This window comes from Indicator indicator, chromosome 12 (genome assembly GCF_027791375.1).
Source record: "Indicator indicator isolate 239-I01 chromosome 12, UM_Iind_1.1, whole genome shotgun sequence".
In the NCBI taxonomy this organism is placed as follows: domain Eukaryota; kingdom Metazoa; phylum Chordata; class Aves; order Piciformes; family Indicatoridae; genus Indicator; species Indicator indicator.
The window spans coordinates 22,883,647-22,900,097 of record NC_072021.1 but is presented as its reverse complement, the minus strand read 5'-3'; the positions used below and the strand labels follow the sequence as shown (position 1 = coordinate 22,900,097).

Sequence of the window (16,451 nt, the reverse complement as noted above, 5' to 3'; positions counted from 1 at the left end):
TGCTTGCTTTTGAGTTCAGTTGCTCCTTTCAAACTCACACTTTTGAAAGCCAGGGTTATGGGTTTGTGTTTGTTTGCTACTACAGAACGCATCATTTAAGGCTAATAAATTAAACATTATGAAAGAGGTGGAGGGAGAAAAATTAGTTACAAGCATCTGCATCAGTCTCATAGTTTACTTGTCTACAAAAGGCCCTGCTGCCATGGAGACAGGATTTCAGAGCCTGCTTCACTACAGGTTGCACATGGAAGGAGACAGGCAGAGCAAAGGAGAAAGCATGGAAGAAACCCAAACCCAGTATGCACCACTCCCATCACACCCTTTGAAAACTCAAACCCTCTCAACTCATCTGTTTTGTGTGGCCCTTGGGTGCACTGGGTGGCAGGCAGCACTAGTTCTTGCTCATGCTATTTGTAACCATCTCAGCTCTTCTTGGCACCATTGAAAGGCTTGCAAGCACCCTCTGCCAAGCCTTCTGCAATGCATCAGTCTTGTAGCCTGGACCATCTCTAACCCACAGCCCAGGGAAGATGCTCCACAGAGCCAGGATCCTCACCCCATCCGAGACACAAGAAGCGCTTGCGGATGATGCGGTTCCGTAACCGGCCCGTCACGGCCATGTAGGACTGCCAAGCCTCGGTCAGCACCCAGCAGAAAGAGGAGAGGAAGAAGAAGTGCAAGAAAGCCGCCACCAGCGTGCATATCACCTGGAGAGAGGAGGAAAGGAGGACACGTGAGAGAAGCAGCAGGCAGAGAGAGCAGTGTGTAGGAGAGCAGAAAGCGCAAGGGAGATGCTTCCAAACGCAGTTCTGGAAGGCAAGGTCATGGAGATCAGGACACAAAAAGACATTTTAAGAGAAGACAGCCTCTCCCGCAAGCTTTGATCTGTCAATGACCAAAGCATTTGCTTAAAATTTAAGTACTGCATGGAAACCAGCTGCTCTCAAGCAGGAGCTCTAAGATCAACACATAGAATCACAGAATCATAGAAACATAGAAACACAGAATCAGGGAGTGGAAGGGACCTCTGAAGGTCATCAAATCCAACCCCCCTACCAAAGTAAGTTCACCTAGGGTAGGCCACCCAGGAACATGTCCAGGCAGATGTTGCAAGTCTCCATTGAAGGAGACTCCACAACCTCTCTGGGCAGCCTGTTCCAGTCCTCCATCACCTTCAGAGTAGTGAAGGTTTTTCCTCATGTTGAGGTTGAATGTCCTGTGTTCCAATTTGTGTCCATAGCCCCTTGTCCTATCATAGGCACACTTTTGCTGAAGTCTGAACCCACATCTCTTCCTCGTGCTTTATTTGCTTCAGCAAGATATATCTATTTTCCAAATTATCAAAATCATTGCCACAATACTTTCAAAGAGGACAGAGCAGTGAGTAAGCTGTGCACTAATCTCAGCATTAAAGATCTGCATCATGTCGTTGGCAGCTGTGCCAGAGAAATGAAATCAGAGGAAGGCAATTTAGATGGCATCCCTGCCAGGGAAGGACTGCTGAGTGAAAGAGTTAATCCATGAGAGCATAATGAAACCATGGCTACTGGTAAGGATTGCAAACATGAGTGGTGTATAGCTGTCCAAGAGCAGACAACTACTAGCAGACAGGGGAGAAAAAGAGAAAAGGAGGGGAAAAAAAAAAAAAAAAGAAGAAACTACATTAGAAGGAATGTCATAATGGTGAGCTCTGCTACTCTGTAGGGAAGTCTCTCAAGGGAAATTCAGGGAGCTTAAGCCATTTAAAATTAAACTGGGGAAAGTACTAGCAAATGCATTACGAAGAACAATCCTGTAGTGCCAAGGAGATGGACTGGAAAGCTGACAAGCTCGTCTTTGTTTTTAACTCAGTAAGGCCAAATCTTTCACTGGTGCAAATTGGTGCCGCTCTGTTAACTCTGCCAGAGCCGTGCTTAATTTCCACCATTTGTGAGCTGGAAACTGTGACTCAATGTAGTCCACAAGAAAATGACAGAAAGAAAACCCCGTGGCTCCCAAGAAAGAAGGGAGAGCAAACAGACTTTAAAAATTACTCTGTATGAAAAAAACAACAACAACAACAACAAAAAAAGGGTGGGGGGAAAAAAAAGGCTTAAGGCACTCAGGGCAGGGGGTGGTTGGAGGTCTATAATGAAGAATTTCTCTGCTTTGAGTTAAATCAAGAAACATGGTCTCTGAGCTTATGGTCAATGAATCTTCCTCTTCATTTTCATCCCCCAGAATCTTTTAACACAGAGCTCTCATGCACAGAGTGTCTTTCATCATGATTTTATCAGATCGCTCTCGATTCATGTGCTGGCATAAACCAATGTTATCAGAGGTTGTGAATAAAAGTAAGACTGCTTTTTGAGACAGTAACTGTCTTTTTGTTCCATGTTTGTATTTGACACCAAAATCCCTTGGTATTCTGCCTATAAATGGATTCAGGATGGCAGTTCAGTACAAATAACACAGCTCAATATGATAACTTCAAGTCATTTTCACATTTTAAAGGGGCTTACAGCCCTACATAAAACTGACAAACACACAATGTTGTCTGGAATGTATTTAAAGAGACTTACTTTAGACCTTTTTTTTTTCTTCTTTGCTAACATCAATACCACACATCTCATTTAATTGTTTTCATTCTGCACCAGCATGGTTTCTGCCCAATTTGCCAGCAGTTTGGAAAGGGAAAAGAAAAACCTTGCTTTCCAACTTTACACCAGAGAGATATATTTTCTAGATACTTTTTCTCAGTCAGATAATTTTGTAGAAAGGGATGGAGAAGAGAAAAGGAGAGCACAACAAAAATATGGACATCTCAGCTAGATCAGTATAAACCCATCACCTCAACTCAAACCAGTCTGTGATCTTGGCCAGATCATAGGCCTGCACATAATTGCTTCTGCTACCTCTGCTGCAGATTTTTTCTTCCCTTGTAAGGAAAAAATAGGTCTAAACACAGGAATATGATATCCCAAACTGCTGCAGAAAGATCTACCAGAGCTTGTCAGTCTGTCAAGGCCATTAGTCCTTGTTTTCCTTTAAGAGGAGAAATCTGTTTCTTTGCAGCACACAGCTATGCCTTTGAGATATGTCCAGTTCATGCAGCATTCTTTTTTTTTTTTTTTTTTGTATCACACTACTGCTGACTGTAATTTTTTTAGCCTTTTCCCAGGCCTTTCATCTTCAAAAAACTTAGCAAATCCAGGCGTGGAATCTTGCCTTTGAGGTTACATGGATGGAAATCAAGGGAGAATTTGGCATTTCCAGCGAAACTAATACTGTAGAAATTCTCCCAGAGTGGCTGCAATTATAAATCAATCACCAACATTTTAAGGCACTCCAATATCAATAATTGAATGTGAATAAATTCCTGGTTTCCACTCCTTCATCTCTTCTCTGTATAGTTTTCTTTCTCTGTTCCCTGCCAGAGACTGTTTACTAGCTGGTAGAGCGGAAACCCAAGAATAACATTTCTATTTTTGGTATCTCATGCATATGTATGTGCAAACTGCTAATCTGCCTGATGTGATCGCAGCCGGGAGCTTTGAATCCCCACCAACAGCTCTGACACTGAACACCCAGAGTCATGTGAGAAAAAAGCACATAGGTCAACCTGGGCTCACAGCCTGGGGAGAACCTGAAGATCACAGAATCATGGAATTGTTTCAGTTGGAAGAGACCTTTAAGATCATTGAGTCCAACCTTCAACCTAAGACCACCATGGCCATTAAACCACATTGCAGAGCGCCATGTCCAAATGTTTTTTCAACACTTCCAGGGATGGTGACTCCATCATCTCCCTGGGCAGCCTGTTCCAGTACCTGACCACTCTTTCCATTAAGAAATCTTTCCTAATATCCAGTCTAAACCTTCTCTGCCACAATTTCAGTCCATTTCTTCTTGCTCTATCACTTGATACTAGGAAGAATAGACTCATTCACCACAGCTTCCTTTTAGGTAGCTGTAGAGAGCAATGAGGTCTCCCCTCAGCCTCCTCCTCTCCAAACTAAACAATCCCAGTTTCCTCAGCTGCTCTCTTAAGATTTATTCTCTAGACCCTTCACCAGCATTGTTGCCCTTCTAAAGATATTTACCATCTGTCTTGGGTTGAAGACAATTAACCAAAGAGGTGATCCAGATATGGTTTGTTATGTTAAGCATCCCTCAGTGTTTCTTTCTATGAAAAGAAGATCCTAGAATCACATATTGGGTTGCACTAAGGGAAAGCAAAAGCTTAGCTCACTCTTCACCAAGAAAGCCATGTTGGCTATGAAAGCAATCTCTGCTTTGCCAAGTTATTTTCTGAAGGACTCTTGTTTGACAGGAGCAGAGCTATCTCACTACATCTCTCCACGGTTCTCTACATACACCTGACTCAAGTTGTAAAGCTTTTCCTAAAACAAAACCTAGCCTTACCCAAAAAATCCTCCACAGAAATGAGTCTCTGTGATTCATTAAACCCTGGGGCTTCTCTGCAAAAATGCTTCCAAAAAAGACAGCCTACCAAAGTAGATGCTCAAAAAAAACCTCACAACAAAATGGCCAGTCACTGGTTACTGTTAATTAAAAACTAAATTTTCACTTCTGAGAGTGACTTTGGCAAGAGGATTAGTGGAGGATGCTTCTGGCCTCACTCTTCTGCTTAATGGAGTTGGGGTAATTGAAGCACTTCAGGAGATGGGGAAACATACAACAGGAAAATATAACAAATTATGGAATCACAGAATAGTGAGGGTTTGAACAGATTTCTGAGGATCACCTAGTCCAATTTTGCTGCTAAAGCAGGGTCACCTGGAACAGGTTGCCCAAGATCACAATGTCCAGCTGGGTTTTGAATCTCTGCAGAGAAGGAGACTCCACAGCCTCTTTGGGCACCCTGGTCCAGTGCTCTGTCACCTTCAAAGGAAAGAAGTTTTTGCCTATGTTTTGGTGGAACTTCCTATGTTCCACTTTGTGCCCATTCTCCCTTGTCTTTTTACTGGGAACCACTGAAGAGGGTCTGCCCCCATCCTCTTGACCCCCACCCTTTAGTTCATAGAATCATAGAATCCTTTTGGTTGGAAAAGACCAACCACAAACCAAGACCAACCACCAATCCAAGATATTGATAAGCACTAGGAAGATCCCCTCCCAGTCTGCTCTTCTCCAGGTTAAACAGCCCCAAGTCTCTCAGTCTTTCCTCCTCAGAGAGACGAGCAGTGATTTATTATGCCAGACACAAAGTGGGACTGCTTTAGCTGGAGAAAAGTCACACAGGCAACATGTGCCTCTCCAGCTGGGTCTGTAACATGGGAAGGCACGTAGGTGCAGCCAGGGCACGTGGCTTGAATGTGGCCATTACATCTTGCCTTTACTGCCTGAGTCACACTGCGATCTGCAGCGAGTCCCTCGTGGCCCCTGGCTCTGCAGTGCATCTGGCAACACTTCCTACCCTAAAAAAAAATGGTGGGTTTTGTGGCTCTGTTTGTTAACATCTGCCAAGTGCTTTAAGCTGAGAGCATAAAATTTGCTGGAGAAATAAATGTAAAACTGAGATACTGGTTTGTTTATTTATTTATTTTAAAGCCTTTTCTCAATCTGTCTTTCTTTGTATTATTCAGAACATAAAATGGTTAAAGTCTTGCAAACAACAGTAATTCTTTGTTGTGCCATGTGCCAGCTACTCCAGGCAGATAGTCACAAAATATCACATTGGTTTTAATCAAGGCCTGAGGATGCTGACAAATTATCAAAGACAGAGAGAGAGAGAAAATTGAAATCTGCCATTTTGTGGTGTCTTTGACATGTTGCTAATTAACAGATGGAGGAAAAACAAGGAAATGCTGCCTAAATGGGTCATTTCAGTGCTATAATTGAGGGGAAAAGCAAGCAAACAAAGACCAACCCTATCTCTTACCTTATTTCGTGTCTGGGTCTGTCCAATCAAGATGAGAGCATTGGAGGAGATGATGGATAGGCAGAAGTTGATAAGGATGACCGAACGCTCTGAGCGAATATACCTGCAGCAAGAGAAGAGGAGGAGGAGGGAGATCCATCCTGTTACAACTTGCAGTAAGTTACCTCTGAAATGCATTGGGCCAGGCTCTACAGAAGGCCATGATAAAGAGTTTGCCCATTTCCTGCTGATCTTGTATGTTAAACAGACAAGAAAAAGGGACAAGCAAGAAGGAGAGCTCGGGTTTTAGTCCTCAGCCCACAGATTTCTCCATCAACCCCCCCTCAAGGCTGGAGTTATGGGCATGAGTCAAAAAACTAAGGGCCAGGTGCTCCCTAGTCTGAGTCGCTCCAAACACAGTAGTGTTGCAAGTCTTCTTCAGCTCTGCTTGAAAGGGGACTTGAAAAGAAGCTTGAAAGGAAACATACAGGCAACACATAGAAAGATTCCCAAATAAGAAGAGCCACAGACATGCTGGCAATGAAAGCAGATTACAAATGCATGCACCTTCACAACAAAGTGTGTGTGATTCAGCATTCCCCTTCAGTTAACCTAACAACCCATCCTGAAGTGAGAAGTATTTGTGGCTTTTGGAGAGCTTTAACACTCCTCAAAAACTAGGCCAAATACGTAACTGCAGCTGTGGGTCTGGGGCATCAGGGATCCAAGTCAGGAAGCTGTTGCCTTCAGCACCCAGCAGGAACAAGCTATTTGTCATTTCTGATTTGTGATGTGCAGCACAGCACCGACTTGCTGCTGAGGTATGTGCACAGCCATTAGTTCAAACCTCTGGCTACAGAGGACAATTTGGTGGTGGTGGTTTTTTTTTTGTTGTTGTTGTTGGGTTTTTTTCCTTTTTTTAAAGGCACTTTTATGGATCTAATAAAATTAAAAGGTAATTGCAAAACTGCAAGTCCTCGAGGGTTGACCTAGGATCTGACCCTCCCAACACTCATACATGTGAATAACCTCAGCGATTTGGCAAGTGTCCTGCGTGAACAGCAGATGAGCAAAGAGTAGATGCTGATGCTTCCAGAAATTAGAAACATCTATTAATCAAAGAGCTCATCCCTGGAGGCTAATGCAGAGTTATTTCCTACATTCCAGCACGTGAACTATATATACTGGGAATTTGATTTCATTAACTAATTTCAACAAGAGTGTGCTGGTTGTGCTTTGGCTGTTTTTAAGTCCTGAGTAGGTGGGCAGGACAAGTTTACTGCAGGTGTGTCTATGTTCTGCCAACAGTAAACTTGTGCTTTAAACCTAATGAAGGCTGCAAAACTTTAACTTCCCTCTGATTTCTACCTTCAGACAAACATGAAGGCTGGGGATATGATTTCCTGGATACAAAAAAAGTCACTGATGCAAAGCAGGCTGAACTTCAGCTGTTGGAAATCTGGTCCATAGGCAGTCCTCCCTGAAACACATCCAACCCCAGAACAGCATACATAATTTAGGCTCCCAACTCAGCTAAAACCTGGGTTGACTGGCTGCAAAATGACTCTTTGGTTCTTCTCATGGTCAGTCTGATTGGGGTTAAAGAAATTTGGTGCATCACCTGGATCCTATTCCATTTGTGGCTGGAGAGTACTGAGCCATCAATCTATCTATGTTTCGATTGTATGAGTAAAACATCAAGCCTCCAGTCAGCAGCTTCTAGGGGATAGAAAAGGAGATATGGACTCTGTCCAGGTGGGAATGAGATGTAATAAATCTCTGTAATAACTCTGTGATCCAATTGTCATTAGTGTGAGCTTCAAAAGTCTCTTCTGGTCAAAAAAAGGTAAGAAATGAAAAAAAAAGGTAAGAAATGAGTTGACCATACATACAGTTTGCATGTGAATGTAAGGGAAGATAATTTAGATGTCTTCATATTTTCTCCCCTACTTAAACAAGCCTCTCCTTTCTCATTGATTCCCTTCATGCACTGAGTCCATCCTGCTTACCAGATCCCTGAACCTCTGTAAACCAAGACATGGGCTGGCAACATATAAAATCACAGAATCAGAATGATTCAGGTTGGGGAAAAACCTCTCAAGTTCCCAGTTCAATGCTCTGCCCCCAAACGGGCTAATTTCAAAGTCAGGACCGGTTTCTCAGAGTCTTGGATAATCAAGTGTTGAAAATCACCAGGACAGAAAAGCCACCACCCCTCTTGAATGACTTGTTATACTGTCTAACTGCTCTCATGGTAAAGGATTATTTTTCTTTATATCCTGCTGGATTTATTCCTGCTGCAGCTGGTGCCTCTAGACCTTTCATTGTACACCTTTGCAAGCTGTCTTCATGACTCCTCCTTAATAGCCTCCTCTTCTCCAAGCTAACAAAGTCTTTTGCTCTGTGCCTCCTTTTGCACCATAATCTCCATCTCCCTAGCCATCCACTGGACTTGCTCCACTAAGACATCTTTTGTATTGCAGGAGCCCAACATTTGGCACATTTTTTCCCAGATGTGGCCTCAAAAGTATCAAGCAGAGGGGAATTATCAATTCCCTTGACTCCCTGGCTATATTCTTGCCTATCCAGCCCAAGATAACCTTGGCCTTCATTGTCACATAGGTGCACTGCTGATTCATTTACAAATTATTGTTCAGCAGGACACAGAGAACCTCTCCTGTGGAATCACTACCAAGCCAGTAAGTCCCCAGCCCATCCTGCTCCATGCAGTTATTCTATCCCAGGTGCAGGACTGGACATTTGTCTTTGTTGTACCATTTCTCCTCAAATTGCTAAGGTCCTTCTGAATGGCAGTGATGATCTCCAGTTTGGTGTCATCCACAAACCTGCTGAAGGTGCATTTTTCCCTATTGTCCAGGTTGTTAGAGACTATTTGCTGTAGTATCAACCCCTGTCAGATGCAACTAGTAACCAGCTCCTGATAAAGCTTCAAACTTTGATCATGACACTTTAAGCCTGCATGAGCTCCATTCAACTATTAAGCCACCTTAGAAGTCCCCAACCCAGTGCACTGTTCCCTGGTCTGCAGAGAAAGGTGCTATGGGAGACTGTGTTAAAGGCTTTGGTAATGTCAAAACATGCAACACCTACTTCTCTCCACTGTCCATGCAACCAGTCATCCCACCACAACAGGGAAAATGGGTCAGTCAGGCACAATCTACCCTAAATCAATCTGTGCTGTCTATTCCAAATAGCTTTCTTGTCCATCATTTTGCCAGGAAATAACTTTTTAAACTACTTGCTCCTTAATCTTCCTTGGGGCTGTGAGTAAGCTGACCAGCTACTTGCTCTCTGGATCCTCCTCCTTGCCCTTTTTAAAAATTAGTCTGGCATTTGTCTTCTTCCAGACATCAGGAACCTTCTCAGGTGAGAGAGAGTAGTTCCACAGCAACCAACATCAGCCAGCTCCCTCAACAACCTTGATTCATCACATTCAGTCTCACGTACTTGCAAATATCTAACTTAGATGGTCCTCAGCTCTCTCTTCCTCAACAGTGGGTAGTATTTTCTGCTACCAGGAACAGGAACTTAGGTGTCTGGGAGTAAACCTTGCCAGTGGAACAATGCAATGAAAGCACTGACTGCCTTAACATTTTTGACATCACTCCCCATTAGGCCACTTGCCCCATTCAACACTGGGCCAACACTTCCTCAAGCAATCCTTTGGTGCTGATGCACATACAGAAACCCTTCTTAATGACTTTCACATCCTTTAGCAGTTTCAAAAGCACCTGAGGGCTGACCTTCCTAATTCAATCCTGCATTCCTGGGCAATGCTTCCATAGTCCTCCTTGGTTAGCCTGATCTTGCTATGAAACAATTGCATGTTATGTTTCAGCTCAATCAGAAGTTCCCCAGTATGCTAAGATGGCCTCCTGCCATGCTTGCTTTTTTCCTTCTGTTTCTTCTTCTTCAGTGCAGAATGCCCCATGAAAAAAAATCACTATTCCTGTCCAGACCCTATATAATTATAGAACCATTAAGGTTGGAAAAGACCTCAAAGATCATCAAATCCAACTGCCAACCCAGCTAAGACTACTAAAGCATGTTCCATGTCTACACATTTATTGAACACCTCCAGGATGGTGATTCCACCATCCCTGGACAGCCTGTTCCAATGTCTGACCACTCTTTCAGTAAGGATATCTTTCCTAATATCCAATCTAAACCTCCCCTGATATGACTCGAGGCCATTTCCTCTGGTCATGTTGCTAGTTACTTGAGAGAAAAGACCACCCACCCACCTAGACCAGCTTCCTTTCAGGTAGTTGTAGAGAGCAGTAAAGTCTACTCTCTGTCTTCTCCATGTTAAACAATCCCATCTGCCTCAGCCTCTCCTCATAAGACATGTTTTTCAGACCCTCAGGCCAAAGAAGTCAGGAACTCATATCAGAGAGGCAAAAAACACAGAAACTGATGAGTTTTGCTTGAGGAAAGATCTCCAGCAAAGGCAGAGCTGCTCCAGGGTGCTGTCTCACTACCCCATGGATGCTATACCACAGCCACCAAAGCAGAGGAAAACTCACTGCTCTACTCTGGGTCCTGCAGGGTGTGGGAAAGCCCTGTGCACATTGAAACAGGTGGAGAAAGTGGGAAAACCCTCTCTGTCCCCATTACTCTCCCTTTCTCTTCACAAACACTGACTCACTCCTGCTTCCTCACTGTGTACATGCATCCTTCTCCATGCAGTCACTTACTCATCCCTACTAGCTCCCATCAGGGCCACCAAGTGCCTCAGCACCTCTGGCAAAGCAGAGCTCCTGGTTTTGAAGCAAGTGTTAAAAGCCCCTTGAGAGCTCATTGACAACCACTAAATCAAACCCCAGGCTTCGATGTGTGGGGAGCAAGAAAAGCTTGCACTGCTACAGCTAGACAGCACTCAGCCAGCTGCCACCAGTGAAGAAGGTCTGCTGTGCCCCACATGCTGATGGGCTGGTGGAAGAGCTATTCAATAGCAACCATCGATCTTTATGCTATGAAAAGGTCACTGCCTCTGAAGCTGTTAAACTGCAATGAGTTCAGGGATGGAAAACATGCTGGGGCACTCCTGAAAACATCACTGTGTCAAGAAGCGGTGGAAAGCAAGAACTTAGGGAATCACAGCACTAAGCAATTTCATCTGTTCTGACCCGTGATAGTTCCTTTTCTCCCCAGTTTTTCATTTTTATCTCAGTTCTCAAGAGGAAAGATCTTTTTTTCTTTGACTTCTCCCTCTTTTTCCACATGGGTGGTAGAGCACATGGCCCACACACAGATCCTGTCTCCAGCTGTGACCCAGGACAGCCACTGCCGAGATGTAACAAGGTCACATCACTGCTATGGCCCACTGTGTCACTGACCTCTCTGTCGAGACTGCTAATAAGGCCAGAGATGCACCATCTGCAGCAGAGTTTTTGCAGCCATCTGTCTACTGGGAACTGGAGTGAGTCCACCAACAGGCCACCAACAGCCGTCAAACAGAAACAACATCCAGTTTGCAACGAGCCTGTGCCAAGTTGGCTGTGTCTGAAGTGATCACTTGCATCAAAAAGCTCGTGCCGCTCGTTCATACCGATGGCTGAGTAGGTGCCACTAAGAAGCAACCATTATTTGGGGTTTTTGAATGGGAAATGGAGGGTAAATTCATTTCCTCTCTAATATGCAGCCCAAAGCTGGGATCACCTCCTTTTTCAGTCAACCCCCTTTTCTTTACTGTGTTCCCTTCCTTTTTTCTCACCCCTCCCCATCCTTTCTTTCTGCTTCCCATGTATAAACAAACCCTAGCTGGGCAAAATTCTGGGAAAGATTCCAGATTGTCAGCCTCAGTGAGCTTATTCATCAGAAGTGTTTCATACTCAAGCTGAGTCTATGTATGCATGCTCCAGATGCCTTTGTCCTGAAGTCTGAATGGGAAATTTCCTGGCCAAAGCTTTCCGAAACAGCTGAGCTCGGGTGAGTGCTCTCCACAGAAGACCAGGAAGCTAGGGCAGGAGGAATCAGAATGGTTTGGGTTGGAAGAGACCTTAAAGGTCATCTAGTCTATCCCCCCCTGCAGTCAGCAGGGACATTCCCAACTAGATCAGTTTGATGAGAGTCCCATGAGGCTTGACCTTGATTGTCTCCAGGGATGGGGCCTCTGTCCCTTCCCTAGGCAACCTGTTCCCCTGTTTCACCACCCTCATAGTGAAGAAGTTTTTAATTATGTCCGATTTAAATCTACCCTTTTCTAGTTTCAAACCATTGCCCCTTGTCTTACTGACACATGCCGTTGTACACAGTCCCTCTCCAGCCTTCTTGCAGGAGTTTCTCCCCTGCATGGTGAAAAAGAACCATTTTGTTACTGCTCCTATATTTTAGCAACAAGAGCTGGAGTAGTACTGCTGACCTCACTTCTAAGCATTACTTCTGCTGTTGTCTATCAGACTATATAACATCTAGGGCAAAACAAAGTAGGAGCCAGGAGATAAGGTTGACTTGAACATGATGTTCCTGAGACCATTAATAGGACAGCACATTCATGTCCAGCAGCTATGCCTAAAATAAAAAGGACACACAGAGCGCTCAGGGCTCAGCCACAGGAATGCTGTGAAGTTTAGAAAACATGAAAACATGATCTACAGAGAAGAAATGAAGCAAACTCAGAACACCAAAGAGAACTTCTAGAGATCACTTGATCATGCTTTACAAATATTTACACAAAGAGACTGAGGATAGAGAGCCCTTTAATCAAGATATAGCTGGTCTCAGGATCACTTGGAAATGCATGCCCATCCTTGGCTAGCTCAGAAATGGCCATTCAAGCCTCCCATAAACATGTCTACCCCACCACCACCTCATGCTGATCATTTTGGGCATAGGCATGAACATAAAAGCTGGAATGAGAAATTAAAAAGAGGGTATTTTAAACAGGGCAGGTAATTAACTTTACTGTCCTTAATAACAGTAAATATTGAGGGGCACACCACTCCTGGAAGATGATACATCCTGTTATTCCAAATGACTCTGGCATGCTCCAAACTGATTCAACCTCATGCCTGGACTTGGGTTTCAGTTCCTGAACTTGTTTCTCATAGGAGAGAGTGAGGCTCAAATGCTTCCTCTTTAATCTAACTTTCCACTTGATCCTGACACCAGTGACACCAGTAAGTCACCTACCAGCGCTGCTCAGTGCTGCCCAGCCTGAGGAAAAGCAGGAGAGGACAAGGACTTGAGCACATCCAATGATACCCCAGGCACGGAAAAACCTGAGTTCTAGATAAATGTTATTATGATCAGTCTTCAGCTCATAGCACTTGCCATAATTAACCAGCCACTATGCACTGTCACAGTATCAACAAGAAAAAGATGCATTTTTGCTCAATTTTCTTACTCTCTTGTTTCTTTCCTCTGTGAAAGGGTATAAAACGTTATCTCAATTCACCACTCTGAATTTACCCTTTCCTTCCTAAGAAGAAGAATCACTTGACAAAATAAGAGCCTCAAGCTGATTCCTTCTCCCAAAAGGGTCACCAATGACATCCAACCAGTATATTCTCTAGAGCCACTCCATCTCAGTTTGACTGTCATTTACCTGTTTCTGACTGTCTTTGTTTTATTTACTTTAGAGTCATGAAGCTCTCAGTGTGTTTGCTATGGATTTGGGAGAGGCATGAGGTCTTCTAGAACAAACTCAGCCCTTGTGCAGTGTAGTGGGGGGAGGGGAGGGATGGAAATTCCTTGTACATCCCAGGTCTTCCAGTTTCTGCAGTGCACCAAAACATATCTAGCAAGGTCATGAGCCAATGTGGAACTTTTTTCATTAAAACCCACTACAGAATCACTTCAGCCTCTATAAATACTAAAATTTAAGGTTATGCCTGACCTTCTTGTAGTCTTAAAGGAGCTCTCTGCAATTGGATGTATTGAAGAATCCTACATGCAGTTGAAGCTAAAGGCAAAACATAGCTAAGAGGTTGGAGAGTTTATCATCCTTAAGCTCCTGAAAAGTGCTGTCAGTTCTTCAGGCCAGATGTTTTCATAACAGGTTGTGGATGTTTGGATGCTATCAAAGACCCAACTGGGAATAGGTTGAAGCAATTCTGCCTGACAGGAGGCAGTGTGTGTCCACCTCCCTGTGTACAAGGTTTCCTGGGGTGTTTGAAGGCATCTAAAGCAGCACACAGCTTTTGAAAACGGCACAATAAGACTACATGGGGTCATGGCACTAATTTCACTGCACTAATTTCTCTGGCACTAAAAGGAAAGAATACTGCCAACTGAGCCACCATGATGACTTTTTGCAGAACCCACTCGTAACCAAACAGTTCTTCCTCAGGCACTAGACACCCAAAACAGGAGAACAAAACTTCCAGGATCCTGGCAGATCAAGAGACAGTTACTTTCCCCAACAAGAAGAGCAGAGAATGAAAGCCATACCTCCAAACTGAGACATAAATGATAATCAACAGCAAAAGCGTCAGCGAAGATACTCCACAGCCTACAATTAACGTGACAGAGGGGACCAGCACCTTTTCCATGTTCTGAAAGAGAGAAAGCAAGAGATTAAAAACAAAAACAAACTCTACCAGCTTAATTTTCACAGCAAGAACTTTCCTCCTAGCTGTCTGTGTGTCAGCTTACTGGGCCTTCACAATGAATTGCACATACAAACAAAGAAGAAGGAAGACCAGGATCTATTTCTGGCTGATCCAGCCTTGTTTTGGACATGATTCCGCTCCCACTCCCACCGGTGTTAAGTCTGAGTAACAACTCTGATATCCATGGCGAGATGGGTGTATAAAATGTGTGGACTGCACAATCAGTCCCTTCATATCCAATGTGAAACTATGGAGATAATTAACAAGGCAACAACAGAAGGCACTGCCTACACCAGAACGATTACAAATGAGGTCTTCTGGGAATGGCAGTGATGAAGGTTGGAGGATGAAAAGAAGGTGAAAATCTTCTGCCAGCTACCAACATCCATCTCTAAGAGCAGGAGATGAAGGGAGGAAAGAAAAAAACCAAGCTGTATAATCCTCCCAAGGGACCCAGCCTCCACCTGTATTATCCATCACTTCATTCCTCCTACACTATTACAAAAAAGGATTTCTTCCTATGCAGAGGTCCTTACTGGCAAATATGATGTTGAATGGTTCACCTTTCCTGCCTAAACACAAAAGATCAGCTCTTGCAACATCAAGAACAAACATGCATGCTATAACCTCTCCTAATCTAGTTCTCTGCGTCACAGGGACTAGCTGTACAACTAGCCAACATCTGCCAGACTAACATCACTAAACTCCCCCTCTTCTCAGCTTAGAGTGAGGATCTGGATCCCACTTGGTTTTCCCTGCTGCAGGCTTTTTCTCTGGCATGTTTCTCATTTCCACATCAATGATCTCTGCTGGCATGAAGGCAGAGAAGCAGAGACCCACCACGCAGCAGACACATGAGAACCTTCTATTTAGAGTGATTAGGCAGCATGCAGAGGTGCAGGAGTGCAAAGTTGTCATTGGATTGGCACAGTACCCACACCTGTAGCTACAGCCATGGAGATGAGATGTGACACAGCAAGGCCTTACCACAGAGAGGGAAAAAAAAGGCAATTACACCTGAAACTGGAAATGGAATAGGCAGTTCTCTAAGGACTTATCTCCACCACTTCGTTGGCAGGCACAAGGCTCCTCAATCTGAACATCCGCAATCAATAGGAGTCCACAAAACTGAGGCTAAAGTGTTCCAGCCTACTGAGCCCTTTGCAAGGCAAAAAAATATTAGCAAGGCTCAACACTGTGCTTACCTGGAGTCTGCCCAGCAAAACACATGAGCAAAGCAAGCATGTGGCCACTGAATCAAGCCCCATGGTCAGTAGAGTTGTACTCCACAGAGCCCACCAGGAAGAAGAATCAAACCACCCCACTACACAGAATTCTAAGCTGGATTGTCCCTGAAGTCTGAAGGACTTGGGAAGATCCTCCTTACTTGCATATTTTCACCAAGGGCACCTCTCACATTTTGAATCCCATTTGGGGGAAATTAATGAGGAGCAAAACTTTCATCAAACTGCTGCAGTGAAGCCCACAGGACCTATCGGCAAGGTTGGCACAAAAGCTTAAAGGATCTGAGACAGAATTTAGTGACACATTCAATGGCTTGAATGTCCAAGTGGCATATAGACCCAAAGGAGTACAGGTTAATTCTTCACTGGATGCAGACCAGCTGCAGACTGGAAGCCAAACAGCACTGCAGCATGGTGCAATGTCCCCTCCCTGCTGACTACATCAGCTCCGACATGTCACGACCCCAGCATGCCTGTACAGTTTCCTTGAGTTTGCTCAATGAGAAAAGAGGCTTAGGACTCTCCAGATTTACATCATAGATACATACACAGGGCTTAGAACCTCATTCTAATTCAACTTGTTGAACTGATGGAGTTGGATTTCAGGTAATACCTTAGTTCTTTTAACTACCAGCAGCTGTGAAGAAACTACAAGAATAACACAGTGATGAGCCTCACAAATCCATCCAGCAAGGTCCTACATCTCCCTCAATCTAGAGCTTCCCAAAATACTGACAGAACATGTTTCAGTTCACATGTGGATTCTTC

At 44.0% G+C, this 16,451-nt stretch overlaps 1 protein-coding gene across 1 annotated transcript in view; it reads right to left on the bottom strand.

Moving 5' to 3' along the window:
• Positions 1-14,379, bottom strand: part of ADGRB1 (adhesion G protein-coupled receptor B1) — a 71,031-nt gene extending 56,652 nt beyond the window's left edge. The window contains exons 1-3 of the mRNA XM_054385405.1: positions 14,279-14,379; positions 5,885-5,987; positions 557-707 (exon numbers count right to left, since the gene is read on the bottom strand). Coding sequence (XP_054241380.1) covers positions 557-707; positions 5,885-5,987; positions 14,279-14,379 — 355 coding nt within the window. The remainder of the gene's footprint in view (positions 1-556; positions 708-5,884; positions 5,988-14,278) is intronic.
• Positions 14,380-16,451: the final 2,072 nt, after the last annotated feature.